The 24,299-nt window shown below is 47.7% G+C and overlaps 1 protein-coding gene across 11 annotated transcripts in view; it reads right to left on the bottom strand.

Annotated features, from left to right (window-relative positions):
* The window catches only part of ppox (protoporphyrinogen oxidase), a 53,874-nt gene that overhangs the window by 12,446 nt on the left and 17,129 nt on the right, over positions 1–24,299 (bottom strand). For 6 of the 11 annotated variants that reach the window (XM_059949878.1, XM_059949876.1, XM_059949877.1 and 3 more), the window contains 8 exons: positions 23,144–23,276; positions 22,636–22,783; positions 21,975–22,168; positions 21,024–21,084; positions 18,969–19,087; positions 18,469–18,582; positions 6,888–7,037; positions 5,492–5,534 (listed from right to left, as the gene is read on the bottom strand). In XM_059949878.1, coding sequence (XP_059805861.1) covers positions 5,492–5,534; positions 6,888–7,037; positions 18,469–18,582; positions 18,969–19,087; positions 21,024–21,084; positions 21,975–22,168; positions 22,636–22,783; positions 23,144–23,276 — 962 coding nt within the window. The remainder of the gene's footprint in view (positions 1–5,491; positions 5,535–6,887; positions 7,038–18,468; positions 18,583–18,968; positions 19,088–21,023; positions 21,085–21,974; positions 22,169–22,635; positions 22,784–23,143; positions 23,277–24,299) is intronic. The other 5 variants (XM_059949880.1, XM_059949885.1, XM_059949879.1 and 2 more) reach the window with 4 other exon arrangements.

The raw sequence follows: 24,299 nt of genomic DNA, 5'->3' as shown, positions 1-24,299 counted from the left end.
TGACAATTAAAGAGGTGGAAGTACTGGCGCTTTTAAGAAATTTATAAGTGGATAAATCTCCAGGTCCTGACAGGATATTCCCCAGGACCTTGAGGGAGGTTTGTTTAGATAGCAGGAGCTCTGACGGAGATCTTTAAGATGTCATTAGAAACGGGGATTGTGCCGGAGGATTGGCGTATTGCTCATGAGGTTCCATTGTTAAAAAAGGGTTCTAGATGTAAGCCTAGCAATTATAGACCTGTCAGTTTGACATCAGTGGTGGGTAAATTAATGGAAAGTATTCTTAGAGATAGTATTAATAATTATCTGGATAGACAGGATCTGATTAGGAGTAGCCAGCATGGATTTGTGCGTGGAAGGTCATGTTTGACAAACCTTATTGAATTTTTTGAAGAAGTTACGAGGAATGTTGACGAGGGTAAGGCAGTGGATGTAGTCTATATGGACTTCAGCAAAGCCTTTGACAAAGTTCCACATGGAAGGTTAGTTAAGAAGGTTCAGTCGTTAGGTATTAATGCTGGAGTAATAAAATGGATTCAACAGTGGCTAGATAGGAGATGCCAGAGAGTAGTGGTGGATAATTGTTCATCCGGATGGAGGCCGGTGACTAGCGGGGTGCCTCAGGGATCTGTTTTGGGCCCAATGTTGTTTGTAATATACATAAATGATCTGGATGATGGGGTGGTAAATTGGATTAGTAAGTATGCCGATGATACTAAGGTAGGAGGTGTTGTGGATAATGAGGTGGGTTTTCAAAGCTTGCAGGGAGATTTATGCCGGTTAGAAGAATGGGCTGAAAGTTGGCAGATGGAGTTTAATGCTGAGAAGTGTGAGGTTCTACATTTTGGCAGGAATAATCCAAATAGAACATACAGGGTAAATGGTAGGGCATTGAGGAATGCAGAGGAACAGAGAGATCTAGGAATAACAGTGCATAGTTCCCTGAAGGTGGAGTCTCATGTAGATAGGGTGGTGAAGAAGGCTTTTGGAACGCTGGCCTTTATAAATCAAAGCATTGAGTACAGAAGTTGGAATGTAATGTTAAAATTGTACAAGGCATTGGTAAGGCCAAATTTAGAATATTGTGTGCAGTTCTGGTCACCGAATTATAGGAAAGATATCAATAAATTAGAGCGAGTGCAGAGACGATTTACTAGGATGTTACCTGGGTTTAAGTTACAGAGAAAGGTTGAACAAGTTAGATCTCTATTCATTGCAGCGTAGAAGGTTGAGGGGGGATTTGATCGAGGTATTTAAAATTTTGAGAGGGATAGATAGAGTTGACGTGAATAGGCTGTTTCCATTGAGAGTAGGGGAGATTCAAACGAGAGGACATGATTTGAGAGTTAGGGGGCAGAAGTTTAAGGGAAACACGAGGGGGTATTTCTTTACTCAGAGAGTGATAGCTGTGTGGAATGAGCTTCCTGTAGAAGTAGTAGAGGCCAGTTCAGTTGTGTCATTTAAGGTAAAATTGGATAGGTATATGGACAGGAAAGGAGTGGAGGGTTATGGGCTGAGTGCGGGTAGGTGGGACTAGGTGAGATTAAGAGTTCGGCACAGACTAGGAGGGCCGAGATGGCCTGTTTCCGTGCTGTGATTGTTATATGGTTAAAAGCTTTTTTAGGTATGTGAAGAGAAAGAAGATTGTTAAGAACAATGTTGGGCCCTTGAAGAATGAATTGGGTGAAATTATTATGGGAAACGGAGAAATGGCAGAAGAATTTAATGAGTACTTTAGATCTGTTTTCACTAAGGAAGACACAAGCAATCTCCCAGATGTATGGATGGGCCAAGGACATAGGGTAACAGAGGAAATGAAACAGATTGACATTCGGAAGGAAACGGTGATGAGAAGACTGATGGGACTGAAGGCTGACAAATCCCCAGGTCCAGATGGTCTGCACCCTAGGGTACTAATGGAGGTAGCCCTGGAAATTGCGGATGCATTGGTAATCATTTTCCAATGTTCCTTAGATTCAGGATCAGTTCCTGAGGATTGGAGAATGGCTAATGTTATCCTACTTTTTTAAAAAAGGCAGGAGGGAGAAAACAGAGAACTATCGACCTGTCAGCCTGACATCGGTGGTGGGAAAGATGCTAGAGTCCATCATTAAGGATGAAATAGTGGCATATCTAGATAGGATTGGGCCAAGCCAGCATGGATTTACCAAGGGTAAATCATGCTTGACTAATCTGTTGGAGTTTTTCGAGGATGTAACCAGGAAGTTAGATGGGGGAGATCCAGTGGATGTAGTGTACCTCGATTTTCAGAAGGCATTTGATAAGGTCCCACATAGAAGATTGGTGGGTAAAATCAAAGCTCAGGGCATCGGGGGGAAGGCATTGACATGGATAGAAAACTGGTTGGCGGATAGAAAACTGGTTGGCAGATAGAAAGCAAAGGGTAGCGGTGAATGGGTGTTTCTCGGAATGGCAGGTGGTGACTAGTGGGGTACTACAGGGCTCGGTATTGGGACCACAGCCGTTTACCACTTACATTAACAATTTGGATGAAGGCATAAAAAATAACATCAGCAAATTTAGGCAGAGAAGAAGGCTAATGGAATGTTGGCCTTTATTACGAGGGGAATTGAGTACAAGAGCAAGGAAATCCTCTTGCATTTGTACAGAACCCTGGTGAGACCACACCTGGAGTATTGTGTACAGTTTTGGTCTCCAGGGTTAAGGAAGGACATCCTGGTTGTAGAGGAAGTGCAGCGTAGATTCACAAGGTTAATTCCTGGGATGTCTGGACTGTCTTACTCAGAAAGGTTAGAGAGACTGGGCTTGTACACGCTGGAATTAAGGAGATTGAGAGGGGATCTGATTGAAACGTATAAGATTATTAAGGGATTGGACAAGATAGAGGCAGGAAATATGTCCCAGGTGCTGGGAGAGTCCAGTACCAGAGGGCATGTTTGAGAATAAGGGGTAGGTCATTTAGGACAGAGTTAAGAAAAAACTTCTTCTCCCAGAAAGTTGTGGGGGTCTGGAATGCACTGCCTCGGACGGTAGTGGAGGCCAATTCTCTGGATGCTTTCAAGAAGGAGCTAGGTAGGTATCTTATGGATAGGAGAATCAAGGGATATGGGGACAAGGCAGGAACAGGATATTGATAGTAATTGATCAGCCATGATCTCAAAATGGCGGTGCAGGCTTGAAGGGCCGAATGGTCTACTTCTGCACCTATTGTCTATTGACATTCTCTTACCCCAAGTCACTTCTTTCTAAAGATGTAATTCCATCTTTTACCAACAGACCCAAACCACTGCCTATGGATGAAACAATCTCTAATTGCGCCACCAGTTCATCCACCTTATTCTGAATACTATGTGCATTTAAATACAGCTCCTTCAGTCCTGTGTTCTACACCCATCTAAATTTTGCCTCTGTGGTACAATTTATCTCTGTCTGCATTTGTATCCGATTATTGGTTTGTCCTACCTTACATTCACGTTATATCTATCATCTACGTAAACCTGCTGCTCATCCTCAGCTCTGTCATGCTGGCAAAATCACTCCCTTGGGATCCATTTCAAACCTGATTTTCCGAATCTACCTGCATGTTGAAATCTCCCATGACTACTAAGATCGCCCTTTTGACAAGCCTTTTCTATTTCCTGTTGTAATCTGTAGTCCACATCCCAGCTAATTGGAGGCGTGTATATAACTGCCATCAGGGTCCTCTTACCCTTGCAGTTTCTCAACCCAACCCACAAGCATTCAAAATCTTCCAATCCTATGTCACTTCACAAATATTGCACCATCAGTGACATAGGGAGTAAAACATCATCCGACACACAGGGAGGGGTGAGCAGTCATAAACTAATCATGGCTAGGTAGTGAAGGGGTTCTGGAACGTACAAATGGAGGAGGCAAGAAGAGGGGCAGAGGGGTCCAGCCAGGTTCTGCACAGGAACCTTCAACAACAGAGAGACAGGGAGGAGTGTATGAGCCGGTGGGTTTACAGAGACGGGGACAGTAGTGGTTTCAGACACAGGGAGAGGTGTAGGGGTCGGAGGGGGTTTCAGACACAGGGAGGAGTGTATGAGCCGGTGGGTTTACAGAGACAGGGACAGCTGTAGGGGACAGTAGTGGTTTCAGACACAGGGAGGGGTGTAGGGGTCAGAGGGGGATTCAGACACAGGGAGAGGTGTAGGGGCTGGAGGGCTTACAGAAAACAGAGTGGGTGACAAAGATGGTGTGTGGGGTGAAAGGGGGATTTGGAGCTGGCTGACAGAGACAGAAAACAGCCAGATACTGAGGTGACTGTGTCACAGGTGCGGAGGGGAAGAGTGTGGAGTGTGTGTGTTGATTGTTCCAGTTTGGCTGCAATACTGACTGTACACCTGACACAGGGGTAGCAGGGTGGGCGGCAACAGGAAAGGAAGTCATGTCCAGAGTTGACGATGATAGAAACAAAGAATACTTCGGCCCACAACGCTGTACTGAACATGTACTTACTTTAGAAATTACCTTGGGTTACCCATAGCCCTCTATTTTCCTAAGCTCCATGTACCTATCCAAGAGCCTCTTAAAGGACCTTATCGTATTCGCCGCCGGCAGCCAACTGCACGCACTCACCACTCTCTGCACAAAAAAACTTAACACTGACATCTCCTCCGTACCTACTCCCCAGCACCTTGAAACTGTGCCTTCTCACACGTTAGCCAATTCAGCTCTGGGAAAAAGCCTCTGACTAGCCACACGATCAATGCCTCTCATCTTATACACCTCTATCAGGTCACCTCTCATCCTCCGCTACTCCAAGGAGAAAAGGCCGAGTCACTCAACCTATTCTCATAAGACATGCTCTCCAATCCAGGCAACATCCCTGTAAATCTCCTCTGCACCCTTTCTATAGCTTCCACATCCTTCCTGTAGTAAGGTGATCAGAACTGAGCACAGTACTCCACGTGGTGTCTGACCAGGGTCGTAAATAGCTGTAACATTACCTCTCAGCTCTTAAACTCAATCCCACAGTTGATGAAGGTCAATACACCGTATGCCTTCCAAACCACACAGTCAACTTGCATAGCAGTTTTGAGTGTCCTATGGACTCAGACCCCATGATCCCCTGATCCTTCACTCTACCAAGAGTCCTACCATTAATACTATATTCTGTCATATTTGACCTACCAAAATAAACCACCCCCATCTGTGTTGAACTCCATCTGCCACTTCTCAGCCTAGTTTTGCATCCTATCAATGTCCCACTGTAACCTCTGACAGCCCTCCACACTATCCACAACACCTCCAACCTTTGTGTCATCAGCAAATTTACTAACCCATCCCCCCACTTCCTCATCCAGATCATTTATAAAAATCATAAAGAGAAGGGGTCCCTGCCACACACCACTTGTCACCACTGGCATGGGTTTGCATCTCTCAATCAGGGTCGTGGGGTGGGTGTTGAGGGGTCAGAGGTGGACTTGCAGGTGGTATGTGCTGAGGGGTGTGGGTCACATACTAGGTTACCATGCCAACTTACCTAAGAGCTTCCAGTGTCCAATTTCATATTGTGGGATACAGTCCTGTGTGTCAAGAACATGGACAAAGTTACTCAGAAACACAAGGAAGGCTTCACTCTGTGTCTGATCCTAGGAGTGTGTGATGGGACAGTGTAAAGGGAGCTTAACTCTGTCTGACCCAGGGAATGTGTGATGGGACAGTGTAGAGAGAGTGTCACTCTGTGTCAGACCCAGGAGTGTGTGATGGGATAGTGTAGAGGGAGCTTCACTCTGTCTCTGATCCTTGCCCTGTGAGTGTGTGATGGGACAGTGTAGCGGGAGCTTCACTCTGTGTCTGACCTGTGCCCTGGGAGTGTGTGATGGGACAGTGTAGAGGGAGCTTCACTCTGTGTCAGACCCAGGAGTGTGTGATGGGATAGTGTAGAGGGAGCTTCACTCTGTGTCTGACCCGTGTCCTGGGAGTGTGTGATGTGACACTGTAAAGGGAGCTTCACTCTGTGTCGGACCCGTGCCCTGGGAGTGTGTGATGGGACAGTGTAGAGGGAGTTTCATTCTGTGTCTGACCCGTGCCCTGGGAGTGTGTGATGGGGCAGTGTAGAGGGAGTTTCATTATGTGTCTGACCCGTGCCCTTTTTTTTTTAATTACAAAATCCTTTATTACAAATATCGGTGCTATACAATATATACAAAACAGTGGCAAACACAATTACTGCACTACAAATAGACAATAGACATTACACCAGAATGTTGCCATCTCTATCTACGATGGCATTTACTCCCCGCGGAGCCCAACGGTCACGAAACTCCTCCAAGGCCGCTGTGGACTGCGCGTGTTCCTTTTCAATAGTTACCCGGGCACGAACATACCCCCTAAACATTGCCAGGCAGTCTGCCCGGGGAGATCCTCCCGCCACCCGTTTCCAAGACCCATGGATGGCGGATTTCGCCAGCCTCAGGAGCAAGTTGACTAGGACATCCTCATCCCTCCTTGCCCCCTTCCTTACTGGATGACCATATATAAACAGGGTGGGACTAAAATGCAGCCAGAAGGTGAGAAGCAGCCCACGCAAATATGCAAAAAGAGGCTGCAGGGGAGTGTGTGATGGGACAGTGTAGAGGGAGCTTCACTCTGTCTCTGACCCTTGCCCCGGGAGTGTGTGATGGGACAGTGTAGAGGGAGCTTCACTCTGTGTTGGACCCGTGTCCAGGGAGAGTGTGATGGGACAGTGTAGAGGGAGCTTCACTGTGTTGGACCCTGGGAGTGTGTGATGGGACAGTGTAGAGGGAGCTTCACTCTGTGTCTGATCTGTGCCCGGGCAGTATGTGATGTGGGAGAGTAGAAGGAGACTCACTCTGTCCCCTGTGGAGTGTGATGGGCACTTTGCCCCCTCTCTCCCAGTCGAGTAGTCCCCTCACCTGCTGTACTCTGACGATGGTCCTCAGTGGCTGTGCTACAATCCCCAGCTGCTCCTGCACTGCCTGCACTGCACGCTGTAGCAGCTGATCCTCAGCCACACTCCACGGATCTCCGAAGGCCTCTGTGAACCAGGATCCACCCATCATCACCTGCCGAGAGTGGATCCCAATCAGGGTCAACATTCTCAGGACTTACTTCAGCGGGGTCCCACCCCTGAGAAACTCCCTCCCAGTAGGGCACAAATACCTTTAATCCAGCCCCTGTGAAGCAATTGTTCTGTCCACTTCTGCTCTCACAAGCCACCTGACTTCCTCCCCATCATTCATCCTGGGGCAACTACACTCTTCCCAGTCTGTGATTCGGTGCCCCATGGTCCCCACACATACACTGTGAAGGGTCGGGCAGTCGGGAGAAATGAGGAACAGAGGAGTCTTGAAACTTTGAAATGACAGCACAGGTAGACATTGTCATTAAGAAGGCACAAGGGATACTGATCGTGATTACTACTGGCACTGATTACAAGTGTAGAGAAGTTGTTTCAATTTCTTAAAACGTTGCTCAGTCCTCAGCTGGACTACTAAGTGCAGTTCTGGTCTGCAGGCTACAGGAAGAATGTGATTATCACTGAACAGTGCAGAGGGGAATTCACCAATATGTTGCCTGGGACATTGGATTTCACTTCTGAAGGGAGCAGGAATGGAGGAAGTTAGGAGAGGTGAGACTGGGACAGAACAGGCTGCAGGAATTTTCCCTATACCCTGAGGTGGATGAAATTAAAGGACACAGATCAGGGTGAGGAGGAAGCGGGGTAGGTACCTTTGTCACTCAGAGAGTGACGAGTGCCTTTGACACACAGCTGGAGGGAGTCACTGACAGTTTAATGGCCTGTTACGCTTCTGTCTGACTCTGACTCTCCTGCTCAGCCCAGTGAGAAACACTGAGTGTTTGGCTGTTCGTGTGGATTGGGTTACCTGCCTGGCTCAGTGTCGACAGGAGGCAAGCTTCAACTTGCAGGAGGGGTGGGGTTTGGGGAGAGACGTACAGAACAAAAGTGGAAGGTGTGGTGTGAGCAGGATTAAATATCAGAGCGAACTGACAGAATTGATGAGGTTGCCTGCAGGGGTGGCAGGAACCAGAGGCAAGTGAAGTCTGAAGTCTGTAACCCGAGAAGGGGAGAGAGTGCAAAACAATGCAGGGAATGTGAGGCAGAAACAGGAAAGTCTGGCCCGAGAGCTGAAGCGTGTCGGTTAGGAGATTAAATTTTTAGACCGCAAGGAATTTTGCGGTATTGATACTGAGAAGGGTTGTTTTACAGAAACAGGTTAATTGACAGAGCAATGACAGTTGGAATTTATTCCTGAGAAGTGGGAAGACGCAGCTCAGCAGGTTTGATCAGGTAGGCTGTACATGTCAAAAGGTGGGATTCTACGGAGTGCTGAAGAACAGGGGGATCTCAGGGTACCAATCGCAGGATTCCTGAAAGCAGGGACACAGTGAGTTTAGTTGGTGAAGGAAGGATCCTGCCTGAGGGCTCCCAGGTCCATTTACACCTTGGAGTTTTGAGTTTTCTCCCCATTCAGAAAATAATCTCTGCCTTTACTCCTTCTACCAAAGAGCATCAACATACACTTCCCTGCACTGTATTCCATTTTCTACTTCTTAACCAATTGTCTTGATCTGTCAAAGCCCCTCTGTAAACTCCCTGCTTCCTCAAAAGCGGAAAGCCGCCAGCGAATGAGTGGGCCAGTGAAGGAGTGGAGATTTGAGGCTTTGACTCAAGAGGCTTTGACGAGAAGAGGCGGAGGATGAGCTTGTTCCCAGTTAGTCTTTACAATGCCTCCTGAGACGGTGATGTGCCTCTCCTGTTAGATGTGGCAGTCTTGGGGGAACTCCCCTCTCCTGCAGAGTCACATCTGCCAGAAGTGCTTGCGGCTGGGTGATCTGGAAGACCGTGTGAGGAATCTGGAGCAGCAGCTGGATGACCTTCGTCTCATAAGGGAGAATGAGGCAGTCATAGATGAGAGCTACAGGGAGGTAGTCACACCTAGGCTGTCCGAAGCAGGTCGTTGGGTGACAGTCTGAGGGGGGGGAAAGCGAAGGAGAGTAGATGGGTAGTGCAGAGCACCCCTGTAGCCATTCCCCTTAATAATAAGTTCACCGTCCTGGATGCTGTTGGCGAGGATGACTGACCAGGTGTGAGCCACGGTGGCAGGACTTCTGGCACTGAGTCTGACCCTGTGGTGCAGAAGGATGGGACGGAGAAGAGGAGAGCTGTCGTCATTGGAGACTCTATAGTCAGGGGAGCAGACAGGAGATTTTGCAGATGTGAGAAGGACACCCACATGGTTTGTTGCCTCCCGAGTGCCAGGGTCAAGGATGTCTCTGACCGGGTGCATGACATCCTGGTACCAGAGGGGAAGCAACCAGAAGTCATGATACATGTTGGGACCAACGACATAGGCAGGGAAGGTTGAGGTCCTGAAGTGTGAGTTTTGGGAACTAGGCAGAGGGCTGAAGAACAGGACCTCAAGGGTGGCGTTCTCAGGATTGCTGCCAGTGCTACGTGATAGTGATGGTAAGAATTGGAGATGACAGTTGAATGCGTGGCTGAGGAGTTGGTGCAGGGGGCAGGGTTTTAGATTTTTGGACCATTGGGATCTCTTCTGGGGAAGGTGGGACCTGTACAGATTGGATGGGTTGCACCTGAACTCGAGGGGGAGCAATATCCTTGCTGGTAGGTTTGCTAGCGTGGTTTGGGAGGGTTTAAATTAACTTGCAAGGGGGATGGGACCCGGAGCAATAGAGCAGTGAAAGAAGTGCATGGAGTAAAGCCAGATCTAACATATAGAGAGGCTTTGAGGAAAGAGAAGCAGAATAAAGGGTGTAAAGGTAGTAAGGTAGAAGGGCTAAAGTTTGTATACTTCAATGCAAGAAGCATCAGGAACAAAGGTGATGAACTGAGAGCTTGGATACATGCATGGAATTATGATGAAGTGGCCATTACGGAGACTTGGCTGGCACCAGAGCAGGAATGGATTCTCAATATTCCTGGACTTCAGTGCTTTAAAAGGGATAGAGGGGGGGGAAGGGGAGGAGGGGTGGTATTACTGGTCAGGGATACTATTGCAGCTGCAGAAAGGGTGGGTAATGTAGCAGGATCCTCTTTTGAGTCAGTATGGGTGGAAGTCAGGAACAGGAAGGGAGCAGTTACTCTACTGGGGGTATTCTATAGGCCCCCTGGTAGCAGCAGAGATACCGAGGAGCAGATTGGAAAGGTGCAAAAATAACAGGGTTGTTATCATGGGTGACTTTAACTTCCCTAATATTGATTGGGACTTGATTAGTTCCAAGGGCTTAGATGGGACAGAGTTTGTTAAGTGTGTCCAGGATGGATTCCTGTCACAGTATGTTGACAGGCCGACTGGGGGAATGCCATACTAGATCTAGTATTAGGTAACAAACAGGGTCAGGTCACAGATCTGTCAGTGGGTGAGCATCTGGGGGACAATGATCACCGCTCCCTGGCCTTTAGCATTATCATGGAAAAGGATAGAATCAGAGAGGACAGGAAAATTTTAATTGAGGAAGGGCAAATTATGAGGCTATAAGGCCAGAACTTGCGGGTGTGAATTGGGATGATGTTTTTGCAGGGAAATGTACTATGGACATGTGGTCGATGTTTAAGGATCTCTTGCAGGATGTTAGGGATAAATTTGTCCCGGTGAGAAAGATAAAAAATGTTAGGGTGAAGGAACTATGGGTGACAAGTGAAGTGGAAAATCTAGTCAGGTGGAAGAAGGCAGCATACATGAGGTTTAGGAAGCAAGGATCAGATAGGTCTATTGAGGAATATAGGGTATCAAGAAAAGAACTTAAGAAGGGGCTGAGAAGAGCAAGAAGGGGGCACGAGAAGGCCTTGGCAAGTAGGGTAAGGGAAAACCCCAATTATGTGAAGAACAAAAGGATGACAGGAGTGAAGGTAGGACTGATTAGAGATAAAAGTGGGAAAATGTGCCTGGAGGCTGTGGAAGTGAACGAGGTCCTCAATGAATACTTCTCTTCGGTACTCACCACTGAGAGGGAACTTGATGACAGTGAGGACAATATGAGTGAGGTTGATGTTCTGGAGCATGTTGATATTAAGGGAGAGGAGGTGTTGGACTTGTTAAAATACATTAGGACAGATAAGTCCCCGGGCCCTGACGGAATATTCCCCAGGCTGCTCCACAAGGTAAGGGAAGAGATTGCTGAGCCTCTGGCTAGGATCTTTATGTCCTCGTTGTCCACGGGAATGGTACCAGAGGATTGGAGGGAAGCGAATGTTGTCCCCTTGTTCAAAAAAGGTAGTAGGGATAGTCCAGGTAAGTATAGACCAGTGAGCCTTACATCTGTGGTGGGAAAGCTGTTGGAAAAGATTCTTAGAGATAGGATTTATGGGCATTTAGAGAATCATGGTCTGATCAGGGCCAGTCAGCATGGCTTTGTGAAGGGCAGATCGTGCCTAACAAGCCTGATAGAGTTCTTTGAGGAGGTGACCAGGCATATAGATGAGGGTAGTGCAGTGGATGTGATTTACATGGATTTTAGTAAGGAATTTGACAAGGTTCCACACGGTAGGATTATTCAGAAAGTCAGAAGGCATGGGATCCAGGGAAGTTTGGTCAGGTGGATTCAGAATTGGCTTGCCTGCAGAAGGCAGAGGGTCGTGGTGGAGGGAGTATATTCAGATTGGAGGGTTGTGACTAGAGGTGTCCCACAAAGATCTGTTCTGGGACCTCTACTTTTTGTGATTTTTATTAATGACCTGGATGTGGGGGTAAAAGGGTGGGTTGGCAAGTTTGCAGACGACACATAGGTTGGTGGTGTTGTAGACAGTGTAGAGGATTGTCAAAGATTGCAGAGAGACATTGATAGGATGCAGAAGTGGACTGAGAAGTGGCGGATGGAGTTCAACCTGGAGAAGTGTGAGGTGGTACACTTTGGAAGGACAAACTCCAAGGCAGAGTACAAAGTAAATGGCAGGATACTTGGTAGTGTGGAGGAGCAGAGGGATCTGGGGGTACATGTACACAGATCTCTGAAAGTTGCCTCACAGGTAGATAGGGTAGTTAAGAAAGCTTATGGGGTGTTAGCTTTCATAAGTCAAGGGATAGAGTTTAAGAGATGCGATGTAATGATGCAGCTCTATAAAACTCTAGTTAGGTCACACTTAGAGTACTGTGTCCAGTTCTGGTCGCCTCAGTACAGGAAGGATGTGGAAGCATTGGAAAGGGTACAGAGGAGATTTACCAGGATGCTACCTGGTTTAGAGAGTATGGATTATGATCAGATTAAGGGAGCTAGGGCTTTACTCTCTGGAGAGAAGAATGAGAGGAGACATGATACAGGTGTACAAGATATTAAGAGAAATAGAGTGGACAGCCAGCGCCTCTTCCCCAGGGCACCACTGCTCAGTACAAGAGGACATGGCTTAAAGGTAAGGGGAGGGAAGTTCAAGGGGGATATTAGAGGAAGGTTTTTCATTCAGAGAGTGGTTGGCGCGTAGAATGCACTGCCTGAGTCAGTGGTGGAGGCAGATACACTAGTGAAGTTTAAGAGACTACTAGACAGGTATACGGAGGAATTTAAGGTGGGGGGTTATATGGGAGGCAGGGTTTGAGGGTCGGCACAACATTGTGGGCCGAAGAGCCTGTAATGTGCTTTACTATTCTATGTTCTATGTTCAACACTACCTGCCCCTCCGCCTATCTTCATATTGTCTGGAAACCCATCAATTCTGTCAACCAAATAATTGACATACAACATAAAAAGAAGTGGTCCAAACACAGACCACTGTGGTACACCATTAGTCACCAACAGCCGATCAAAAAAGGCTCCCTCTTTGTCTCCTGCCAATCAGCCACTGCTCTATCTGTCCTGTAATACCTTGGGCACTTAGTAGACTCGTGTGCACCCCGTCGAAAGCCTTCTGAATATTCAAGTACATAACATCAACCAATTTTCCTTTGTTCATCCTGACTGTTATTTCCTCAAAGAATTTCAACAGATTTGTCAGGCAAGATTTTCCCTCAAGGAAACCATGCTGACTTTATCACGTGCCTCCAAGCACATCGAATCCACAGCCAACATCTTCACAACCACTGAGCTGAGAAAACGGGCCTAAAATTTTCTTTCTTCTGCCTTCCTCCCTTCTTGAAGAGTGAAGTGACATTTGCAATTTTCCAGTCCTCTGGAACCATTTCAGAATCAGGTGATTCTTGAAACATCACTACTAATGCCTCCACAATCTCTTTAGCCTCCACCACACGGTCCAGGAGACTTATCTACATCTAGACCTTTCAGTTTCCCAAATACCTTCTCCCTAGTATTGGCAACTTCACTCACTTTTGTCCCCTAACACTCTTGAATATCTGGCACATTGCTAGAGTCTTCCACAGTGAAGAATAATATTTATTCAGGTCATCCACTATACCCTTGCCCCCATTACTACCTCTCCAGTGTCATTTTCCAGCAGTACGATATCTACTCTTGCCTCTCTTATACTTTTCATATATATCTGAAAAATTTTTATTATCTCTTTAATATTGTTGGCTGGCTTACATGCCTATTTCATTTTTTTCCTCCTTATGGCTGTTTTACTCTGTCTATACATCTCGGGACCTCAGTAAAGCAGTCAGTATAATCAAAGATCCCGCCCACTCCTGACATTCTCATCAGGAAAAAAATACAAAAGCCTGAAAGCAAGTAAAATACAACATAGAAACAGGCCCTTCAGCCCATGTAGTCTGTGCCAAACCATTTAATCTGCCTACTCCCATCAAAGTGCATCAGAATCATAGCCCTCTATATACCTACCATCTATGTAACTTTCCAAACTTCTCTTAAACGTTGAAATCGAGCTCCCATGCACCACTTGTTCTGGCAGCTCATTCCACGCTCTCATGATCTTTTGAGTGAGGCAATTTCCCCTGATGTTCCCCTTAAACTTTTCACCTTTCACCCTTAACCCATGGCCTCTGGTTGTAGTCCCTCCCAAACTCAGTGGAAAAAGCCTGCTCACTTACCATATATATATATATATCCCTCATAATTTTGTATACCTCTATCAAATCTCCACTCTATGTTCCAAGGAATAAAGTCCTAACCTGTTCAATCTTTCCTTATAACTCAGGGCCTCCAGTCCTAGCAACATCCTTGTAAAGATTCTCTGCACTCGCAGTTACATCTTTCCTGTAGGTAGGTGACCAAAACTGCACATTCTCCAAATTAAGCCTCATGAATGTCTTATATAACTTTACCATAACATCCCATCTCTTTACTCAATAAAGGGTCTCAGCCCAAAATACTGACTGTTTACTCTTCTCCATAGATGCTGTCTGACCCACTGAGTTCCTCCAGCATTTTGTGTGTGTTGCTTGGATTTCTAGCATCTGCAGATTTTCTTGTGTTCCCGTACTCAATACAAAGGCCAAAGTGCCAGAAGCTTTCATCATGACTTTATTTACCTGAGCTGCCACTTTAAATGATTATCAACCTATATTCCCAGATCCCTTTGTTCTACCATACTCCTCTGTGCCCTACCGTTCTCCATGTAAGACCTACCCTGGTGGGTCCTACCAAAGTGCAACATCTTGCACTTGTCTACATTGAATTCCATCTGCTATTTTCCAGCCCATTTTTCCAGCTATTCCAGATCCTGCTGCAAGTTCTTCCTCACTGTCCTTTACATCCCCAATCTTAGATGACAAACAACAATGGGCCCAGCACCAATTCTTGCAGCACATCACTACTCATAGTGGTAAGTGTGGTAAATTAGAGGATTGGGAAGCTTTTAAAAGCCAACAGAAGGCAACTAAAAAAAGCAATACATAAATTGGTTTACATAAGGAGGTACAGTGATAAACTTTATTCTGCATACCATTCAAACAGATCACAAACAAGAGAAAATCTGCAGATGCTAGAAATCCAAGCAAAACACAAAATGCTGGAGGAACTCAGCAGGGATGGCAGCATCTATAGGAAAAAAATACAGTTGATGTTTCGGCAGGACTGGAGAAAAAAGAATAATAAATGTAAAAGGTGGGGGAGGAGAGAGAGAAACACAAGGTAATAGGTGAAAATGGGAGGGGGAGGGGTGAAGTAAAGAGCTGGGAAGTTGATGGTGAAAGAGATGCAGGGCTGGAGAAGGGAAAAGGCTTTCAGTCCTCTCCTATTAGATTCCCCCTTTTAACTCTACTCTTCATCTGTTTCCTCTACTGTCCTGCTGAAAGGTCTTGACCGAAACATTGACTGTGCTTTTTTTCCCATAGATGTTGCCTGGTCTGCTGAGTTCCTCCAGCATTTTGTGTGTTGTTATGTAATATTGAGCTTTATACTGCACCAGCGAGGCCTAATGGAGTACTGTGAGCAGTTTGGGCCTTATTTAAGAAAGGTTGTGCTGACATTGGAGAGGGTTCAGAGGAAGATCATGAGATAATTCCGGAAATGAAAGGGCGATTATACGAGGAGTGATTGATGGCCTGGGCCTGTACTCACTGGAATTTGGAGGATGATGAGGGACCTCATTGAAACTTAGCAAATGTTGAACAGCCTCGATAGAGTGGATGTGGAAAGGACGTCTCCGATGCTGGGGGACATCTAAGGCCAGGGGACATTACTCAGATAGAGGCGATGTCCATTTAAAACGGAGATGAGGAGAAATTTCTTTAGTCAAAGGCAGGTGAATCTGTGCAATTTGTTGCAACAGGTAGCTGCGGAGGCCAAGACAGTGGGTGGAGGTTGTTAAGTTCTTGATTAGTCAGATTGTGAAAAGTTATGAAGAGAAGGTTGGAGAATGGGGTTGAGAGGGAAATGGGTCAGCCATAATGGGCTGATTTAGCCCAATTCTTCTCCCAGGTCCTGTGATGTTATGGCTTTTCCAGTGTAGAGGATACCCCAGTGCTTTTAAACCCAGCACGGTTCAGTTGGCTGAGTGAGTCACTCCGTCACCTGGATGATGGGGAGGGACAGGAAAGAGAGCAGATGTGACTCTGCTCCTGCAGCAAATGTTGAGGACAGTAATGTGGGTGCAGTTACGAGCAGACTGGACACATAATTGAGGGTTATCCTGAGAAATGTAGATGCAGGCATGCTGAATGGCCTACTGAGACACAAATGATGCAAAAGAGAAACAGGCCCTTCAGCCCACTGAGCCTGTGTTATCCTCAACAACATGTGTCAGAAATGACTGCCTTTGCTACCCTAAGCCATTTCATTTCTCCACACCCCCATCACCCTCACACTGGGGACAATTAATCCACTGATCCCATGTCTCTGGAATTGGGAGGAAACCCAAGCGCCAAGGGAAACACACAACGTCACTGGGAGAACGTGCAAACTCCACTCAGAGAGCACCCAAAACCAAGATAGGGTCTCTGGGGCACTGATTCCAGTGGGATAGTAGTATTCCCCAGAATGACTGATCCCTCAGTACCAGCTGGTACACTGAGTCAGAGGAACTCAGTGACTGTGGGATGGAGTGACACAGCAGGCCACTGCCTCCTTACCCTAGAGACCTGGGTTCAATCCTCATCTCAGTCGCTGTCTAGCTGGAGTTTGTACACTCACCCTGTGAGCCTGTGGTCCGAGTTTCCTCACACATCCCAGAGATGTACAGGAAAGGAGAGAGGGAGAGTGAGGTGTTACGAATGAGGAGCAACTCTGATGGGCAGAAGGGTACAGAATCGCCAATGCCCACCCCCCCCCCTTCTTGAGAATCGCAAGATCACTATTATTTCGGGTCTGATACCCAGGAAATGAGAGAGATACACATCATGTCAGTAATGAGACAGAGACAACGCCAGAATACACAAAGGTGGAATGTCTCCTATTGACAAAGAGAGATTACTGCTATTGTCTCTTGGAGAAGGAATTGTGTATTGAGTACTGTTCTATTCATTGAAACCCCTCAGGGGGCAACCAGAGTGGTCTGGTTGAGGGATTGCATCATCCCAACCTGATTGACATCTGAGACCCCGTGAGTGGGGATAAAAGGAGGGTCTGGGGAACACCCCTCAGACTCACCAGGAGAGACGCTACGAGACCGGTGGAGGCTTGTGTGTGTGTCCACCACGGAACAGTCTAGCTAAAGGACGGATGTGGATCAAGATCGTAAAAGGAAAGTCAGCAAGTTTTTCTCTCTCTCTCTCTCTCTCTCTCTCTCTCTCCAATAATTGCAACACAGTGATCAACAACGACTGCAGCCTGTATGAACTGAACTGAACTTTATATTTCCATCGGACAATTCATTATCCCCTAGACAACGATAGAGCTTATTTCTTATTGATTATTATTATACTCGCACTTTTAGGTTTAGTATTGATGATGTATATTATCTGTATATTTGTAGTGATATTATTTTTGTGTATTTTTACTAATAAATACTGTTAATCACCAGACTTCAATGGATACTCCTATCTTTGCTGGAAGTGACCCAGTTACGGGGTTCGTAACAGAGGAAAGAGGAGAGAGAGGAGGAGGGAAAGGAGGGGGGAGGAGGGGGGGAAGAGGGGGGAGGAGAGGGAGGCCAGAGAGGCGAGAGGAGAGAGAGATGCTCTGAGGACAGCGGCATTGACAACGACATCCAGAGCCGCATTAAACAGGCATCAGCTGCCTTTGGGAGACTTCTAACATACAGTCTTTCAGAACAGGGGCCTTCGTCCCTCCACAAAGATAGATGTATACCAAGTGCTCTGTGTCACCACCCTCCTTTATAGCTGTGAAGCTTGGGTAACCTACAGCCGTCACATTAAGTCCTTGGAGCGCTTCCACGTAAGCAGCGCATCCTGGGAATTACTTGGCGTGAGTGGGTGCCTCACACTGAAATACTTGTAAAGATCAACTGCAGAAATATTGAGGCCATGACCACCCAGCATCAGTTGCAGTGGCTGGGGCATGTGATAAGGATGCCCCCAAGTCGGCTACCCCACAGAGTGTTATACGGCCAGCTAATCATGGTCGACACTCAGCTGGAGAGCCAAAGAAGAGCTATAAGGATCAGATGAAGAATGCTTTAAGAAAGTGTAAGATCAGACATGAGGACCTGGAGGATGTTGCTGCTGACCGTAACACTTGGCGACAACTGTGCAGGGACTGGGTTCGTATTCTGGAGATGGAAAGAACAATCAGAAGACAGTAGAAGAGAGCCAGGAAAAATGGAGCCATGGTTGCCATCACTACGACCACTACCACATATACATGTCCCACCTGCAATAGAGCTTGTGGGTCCAGGATAGGACTGTATAGTCATCAAAGTTCTCACCATTAAAGGAGTGGATGTCGTCATCGGATTCTGATGGGACAACCAAAGAAGAAGCAGAGTGTGAGAGAGAGAGTGAGTGTGTGTGGGAAGGAGGGAGTGAGAGAGACAGAGAGAGAAAGAAAGGGAAGGAGGGAGCAAGCAGAATCTGCTAGAAGATAGTAATAGTGGGGTGTGGGGAATGGCAAAAAAGCGAGTATAGGATATTGATGGCACAAATGGACTCCTTTGGTATCCACCCACACACACCCTCACCCCCAACCCCAACAATGACAAATGCATACCGTCAGTCTGGTGGTCTGCGACCCTGATTGGTCTTGCTGGGGGAAGCTGCAGGAGTCGTAAACAACACCCAGGATCTCGCTACACTCTCCCGAGGGAACCAGATGTCCAAATCCCTATTGAAAGAGGGCGAGATCACCCAGAGACACACAGGAATGGGGTGGTGGAGGGAGTGGTAAGGAGGGGAATTGAGGGGGGGGTGCAGAGGGAGCATGATTGGGAAGGGGTAGTGCAGGAAGGGAGGGGGAGCGTGGGGAAGGGAGGGGGAGCGTGGGGAAGGGAGGGGGAGCGTGGGGAAGGGAGGGGGAACGTGAGGAAGGGGGACAGCGTGGGGAAGGGAGGAGGAGCGTGGGAAGGGAGGGGAGAGCATAGGGGAGGGGAGTGGGGGAGGGAGTGGGGAGCGGGGAAGGGGGGAGCATGGGGAAGGGAGAGGGAGCGTGGGAGAGCAGTGGAAGGAGAGGGGAGAAGAGGAGAGGTCAGGACAAAGGAATGGTTCCCTCACCGACACAGGCAGCACCAGACCCTCATACTCCATGTTCACCACAGCCACCGACACACTCCCAATGGCTTTCAGAGTCTTTGCCAGCGGTTGCCAGACTGGGGGGAGCAGGCTACTGAGGACTGGGGGAGGAAGGAGAAGAATCTCATTAAAGAGAAGTCGAGGGAGCACACACCAGTCCTCATCTAGGGATCAGCAGTGGAAAGGGTGAGCCGTTTTAAGTTCCTGGGTGTCAGCATCTCTGAAGAACTACCCTGGGCCCAACATATTGTTGCAATCATGAAGAAGCGCACACAAGAGGCTATATTTCATTGTGAGTTTAGAGGTGAATTCGTAGAACTTATTACCACGGGCAATTGTGGAGGCCAGGTCATTGCGTGTATTTAAGGCAGAGATTGATAGGTTCTTTATTGGACATGGCATCAAAGGTTATGGTGAGAAGGCTGGGGAGGGGGGTTGAGGAAGGAGGAAAAAAGGATCAGCCATGACTGAATGGTAGAGCAGACTCAATGGGCCAAATGGCCTAATTCTGCTCCTATATCTTATGGAGATTTGGTATGTCATCAAAGACGCTAGCAAATTTCTTCAGATGTACCGTGAGGACCATTCTAACTGGTTGCATCACTCTCTCATATGGAGGGCCTATGGTACAGGATCAGAATCAACCTGCAAAGGGTTGTAAACTCAGCCAGCCCCAACATGGGTTCTGCCTTCCCCACCATCACGGACACCTGAAACAGATGGTGCTTCACAAAGGTGGCATCCATCGTTAAGGACCCTCACACCCCCTCTTCTCACTCCTACCATCAGGGCGGAGGGAAAAGAGCCGGACAGCTCACACGCCATGTTTTAGGAACAGCTTCTTCTCCCCCACCAAAAGATTTCTGAATACATATTCCTTATTGTAATTTACAGTGTCTTGTGATTTATATGTTTTATGTAATTTTAATGTTCCATAGTAATTTATAGTATGATTTATGCAATTTTAATGTTTTATTGTAATTTATAGTATCTTTTATGTAATTTTAGTATGTTTTATTGCAATTTATAGCACGTTTTATGTAATGCTGCCACAAAACAACAAAATTTCATGACATATGTGTGTGATAATAACAATCAACACTGGTGCACCTCAGGAGTGTGTGCTTAGCCCAATGCTCTACTCTCTCTATACCTATGACTGTGTGGCTAGGCATAGCTCAAATGCCATCTATAAATTACAACCATTGTTGGCAGAATTTCAGCTGCAGACAAGAGGGCGTACAGGAACGGATATATCAGTTAGTTGAGTGGAGTCACAGCAACAATCTTGCACTCAGACATAAGAGCTGATTGTGGACTTCAGTAAGGGCACATACCAATCCTCATAGAGGGATCAGAAGTGGAGAGAGTGAGCAGTTTCAAGTTCCTGGGTGTTAATATCTCTGAGGACCTAACCTGGGTGCAACATATTGAAGGCAAGACAGCTGCTACATTTCATTAGGAGTTTGTACAGATGACTGGCAGTCTGACAGGCTGCATCACTGTCCAGTATGGGTGGGGGCGGGGTGGCTACTGCACGAGACCAAAGTAAGTTACAGAAAGTTGTAAAATCAGTCAGCTCCATCATGGGCACCAGCCTCCGCAGTATCGAAGACATCTTTAAGGTGCAGTGCCTTAGGAAGGCGGCATCCATCCATGAATGAACCCCACCCAGAGGACATGCCCTCTTCTCATTCTTACCATCGTGAACGAGGTACAGAAGCCTGAAGGCAGACACAGCGATTCAGGAACAGCTTCTTCCCCACTGCCATCTCATTTCTAAATGGACACTGAACCCTTGAACAATACCTCACTATTTTTATTTCTGTATTTTTGCACTTCTTATTTTAACAATTTAATAGATATATACTGTAACTCAGTGTTTTCCCTCTATATTTAGCATGCATTTCATTGCACTACTGCTGTAAAGTTAACAAATTTCACGACATATACCAGTGATATTGAACCTGAATCTGATTCTGAGGCCAGGAGCTGCACACACTGGGACTCGGCTCACTGCTGCACCATTCTACCCACCTCGAGCGGGAACCGAGGAGAAAACATGGTCTGCAGTCAGGCTCCCTCCATCCATCAGCACCTAGCAACGACACAAACCAATCACAGGACTGAAATCTAATCCAAGGGCTTCCAGGCTGGGCTTTATATACACAATGACAGATTGCTGAGAGGCAGTTACATACCAGGATCCAATCCTGGAACTTTGGCGGGGGGATCTATATATAGAATAACGTATCCCTAGGGACAAATTACAGGATGAAATCTAATCCAGGGGCTCAGTGGGTCTCTATACACGATAACAGATCCTAGGAGTGGGTTCCAAACTGGCATCTACCTATCAACCCGATCCCTGGGGGTAAATTACAGGCTGGAATCTAATCCAAGTGTCTGGGGGGCGGGCCTGTTTACATAATTACAGATCCCTGGAAGTAGGATGTAGGCTGGGGTCTAATCCAGGGATTCAAAGTAAATTTATATTCCAAGTACATATACAACCCCAAATGTTTCTTTCTTTCTTTATTTAGTGATACTGTGTGTAGTACGCCCTTCTGGCTCTCCGAGCTATGCTGCCAGCAACTCTACCACCCAAATTAACCCTAAGCTAATGACAGGACAATGAGCCAAGCTGGAATGCCTTTGGACCGTGGGAGGAAGCCAGAAAAACCACGCATTCAACAGGGAGGATGTAGAGACTCCTACAGGTGGCGTTGGAATTGAACTCTGAACTCTGAGCTGTCACAGTGTCGTGCTAACCGTATGTACCCTGGTGTCCAACCATCTTGCAGACACTCACAGTTAATACAAAGAAACAGAATCAATGAAGAGCCACGCATGACAAAGACGAACAACCAATGTGTAAAAGACAATAAAATGAGCAAGTAGAAAATAAAGAAACAATAAATATCGAGTTGTACAGCCCTGTGAGTGAGGAGGAGTTGAATGCTCCAGGTGATATCGGGTGTCACTCACCTGACAGGCCCCATCCTCAGTGGGTTGAAGATGGGTGACGGGTGTATGCAGGTGGATCTCCACACCTCTCTTGCGTAAAGTAGCCTCCATGGCTTCTGGCAGAGTCTGCATGCCGCCCTTCAGGGTCCACTGTGTCCAGCCTTCGCGCTGAGCTCGGTCCATCAGGCCAGTATGCTCTCCATCCCACTTGGTAACTGTGGTGAGGCATTGCACGGGAGGGGTGCCTGTCAGCACTGGTCTTTGTGTCTCACTCTGTCCCACCTGGCAGCAGTGCCTTCAGGTGACTAACCCACCCACAGAGAATGGAGGGGGACAGACAGACATAACAGGGACTGTGTGAGGGGAGGCAGAGAGAGGGGTGGGCTGGGGACTGGCACAAAGTGATTGGGACAATGAGATAGAAAAGACGAGATGAGAGAAGACAAGGCAGAAGGCTGGGGCAAGGGTTAGATGGGGGGAAAGGATGGGGAAGGGGGTTGGCAGGGAGAGGGGTACCAGGACGGGGGAGAGAGGTTGGCAGAGGGTGGAGACGGGGAAAGGAGGGGTTGACAGGGGCAGGGGAGAATGGAGGGAGAATGGGGAAGAAGGATGGGGGAGGAGGCATGGGGGTTTGGTAAGGACAGGTTGTTGTAGTTGAGGGCCAAGTTGAGAGCACACTGACCTCCTACTCCAGCCAACATCCCAAGGATCACAGAGCCAAAACTCCTTTCGGCCTGGAATTGCGCAGGGAAGCAGGAACGTGCACTGAGTTTCCGGCTGTCACCGGCAAAGACCCCACGACACAGGCTGTCCACTGCATAGATTGCCATCTGTGGATGGAGACAGGAGAAGGGTCAGTGCGCGGGGTTGCGGAAACAGACCTGGGGTTGTGGTGAGGGGGAGAGAGGATGAGGGGTGGGGGGAGAGGAGCAGGCCAAAGAGTGAGTGGGAGAGTTGGAGAGACAGGTGAGAGGAGGGAACGGGATAGGTGAGGGTGAGATGGGGAAGGGAGTCAAGGGGAAGAGTCCTGCACTGTGTTAGGGGAGACGGAGCACCATGGTGAAGAGGGAGGGACGCTGTGGTGACGGGAGATACCATGGCAAAAGGGAGGGGTGGTGGATGTGGTGGCGACAGCATGGGGGTGTCTCAGTGAGAAGCGATACATGTTACCCCACCATCCCTGGCCTCACCTCCTCCCCGAACCTTCGAGTGCAGAAGTGATGCACACTCTCGTCTGTCTCCTTGCCACGTGTAACGAATGGTTCCCTGGCCAGGCTGTACGCTAGGGGTTGGGAGAAGGGGGGCAGCCTGTAGAATGTACTCCTGTCAAAGTGAAGGTACAGGGAGCGGGATGGGTCACACATTGCTGCCAAAGAGGCTGTCCACAGAGCCCGAGACACAGTAGGAAGCACAGCCCAACCACCAGCCCCTTCCAATACTCAAATACCTGTGACTCCACCTACATATCCCCCAAGCCCATGTACACCAATGATATGCCTCCCCACCTTACACTCAGCCCCATCTGTCTCCACACTACCCCTTGCACAAATACCCCTTACCCCTGCCCAAATCCACCCACCCCATCCCTGTCTGTACCCACACCCGGTTCCTCTCCCATTCCACCCAGTGCCCACCATAGTCCTTGGACAATGGAGCCACAGGCCACACCTCATTATAGAATGGATGGGAGAGGGTGCAGGAGATTTACCAGGACACCGTCTGAAAGAAGCTAGGCTGAGCGAGCTGGGGCTTTTCTCTTTGGAGCTAAGGCAGATGAGGGGTGACCTGATAGAGGTGTACAATACAGTAAGAGGCAGAGATCAAGTGGGCAGCCAGAAACTTCTTTCCAAGGCTAGAAATGACCAATACAAGGGTGCACAATTTTAAGGTAATTGGAGGAAAGTATAGGGGAGATGCCAGGGTTAAGTTCTTTACACAGAGAGTGGTGGTGCACAGAATACCCTGCCAAGGGTGGTGGTAGAGGCATGTAAGAACTTCTTAGATAGGCACATGAAAAACATGAGGGCAATGTAAGAGGAAGGTTGAGATTAATCTTAAAGTAGGTTAAAAGGACACAACATTGTGGACTGAAGGCCTGTACTGTACCGTAAGTGTTCTATGTCCCATGTTCTATCTCTGGGTCAGACTACTGGGAGCACTGTGCACAGTTGTGGTCTCTCTGTCCCTGGGTCAGACCACACTGGGAGCACTGTGCACAGTTCTGGTCTCTCTGTCCCTGGGTCAGACCACACTGGGAGCACTGTGCACAGTTCTGGTCTCTCTGTCCCTGGGTCAGACCACACTGGGAGCACTGTGCACAGTTCTGGTCTCTATATCCCTGGGTCA

Source organism: Hypanus sabinus, chromosome 25, assembly GCF_030144855.1.
Source record: "Hypanus sabinus isolate sHypSab1 chromosome 25, sHypSab1.hap1, whole genome shotgun sequence".
NCBI classification, from domain to species: domain Eukaryota; kingdom Metazoa; phylum Chordata; class Chondrichthyes; order Myliobatiformes; family Dasyatidae; genus Hypanus; species Hypanus sabinus.
The sequence above is the reverse complement of the archived record's forward strand: the minus strand, read 5'-3'. Positions and strand labels throughout refer to the sequence as shown.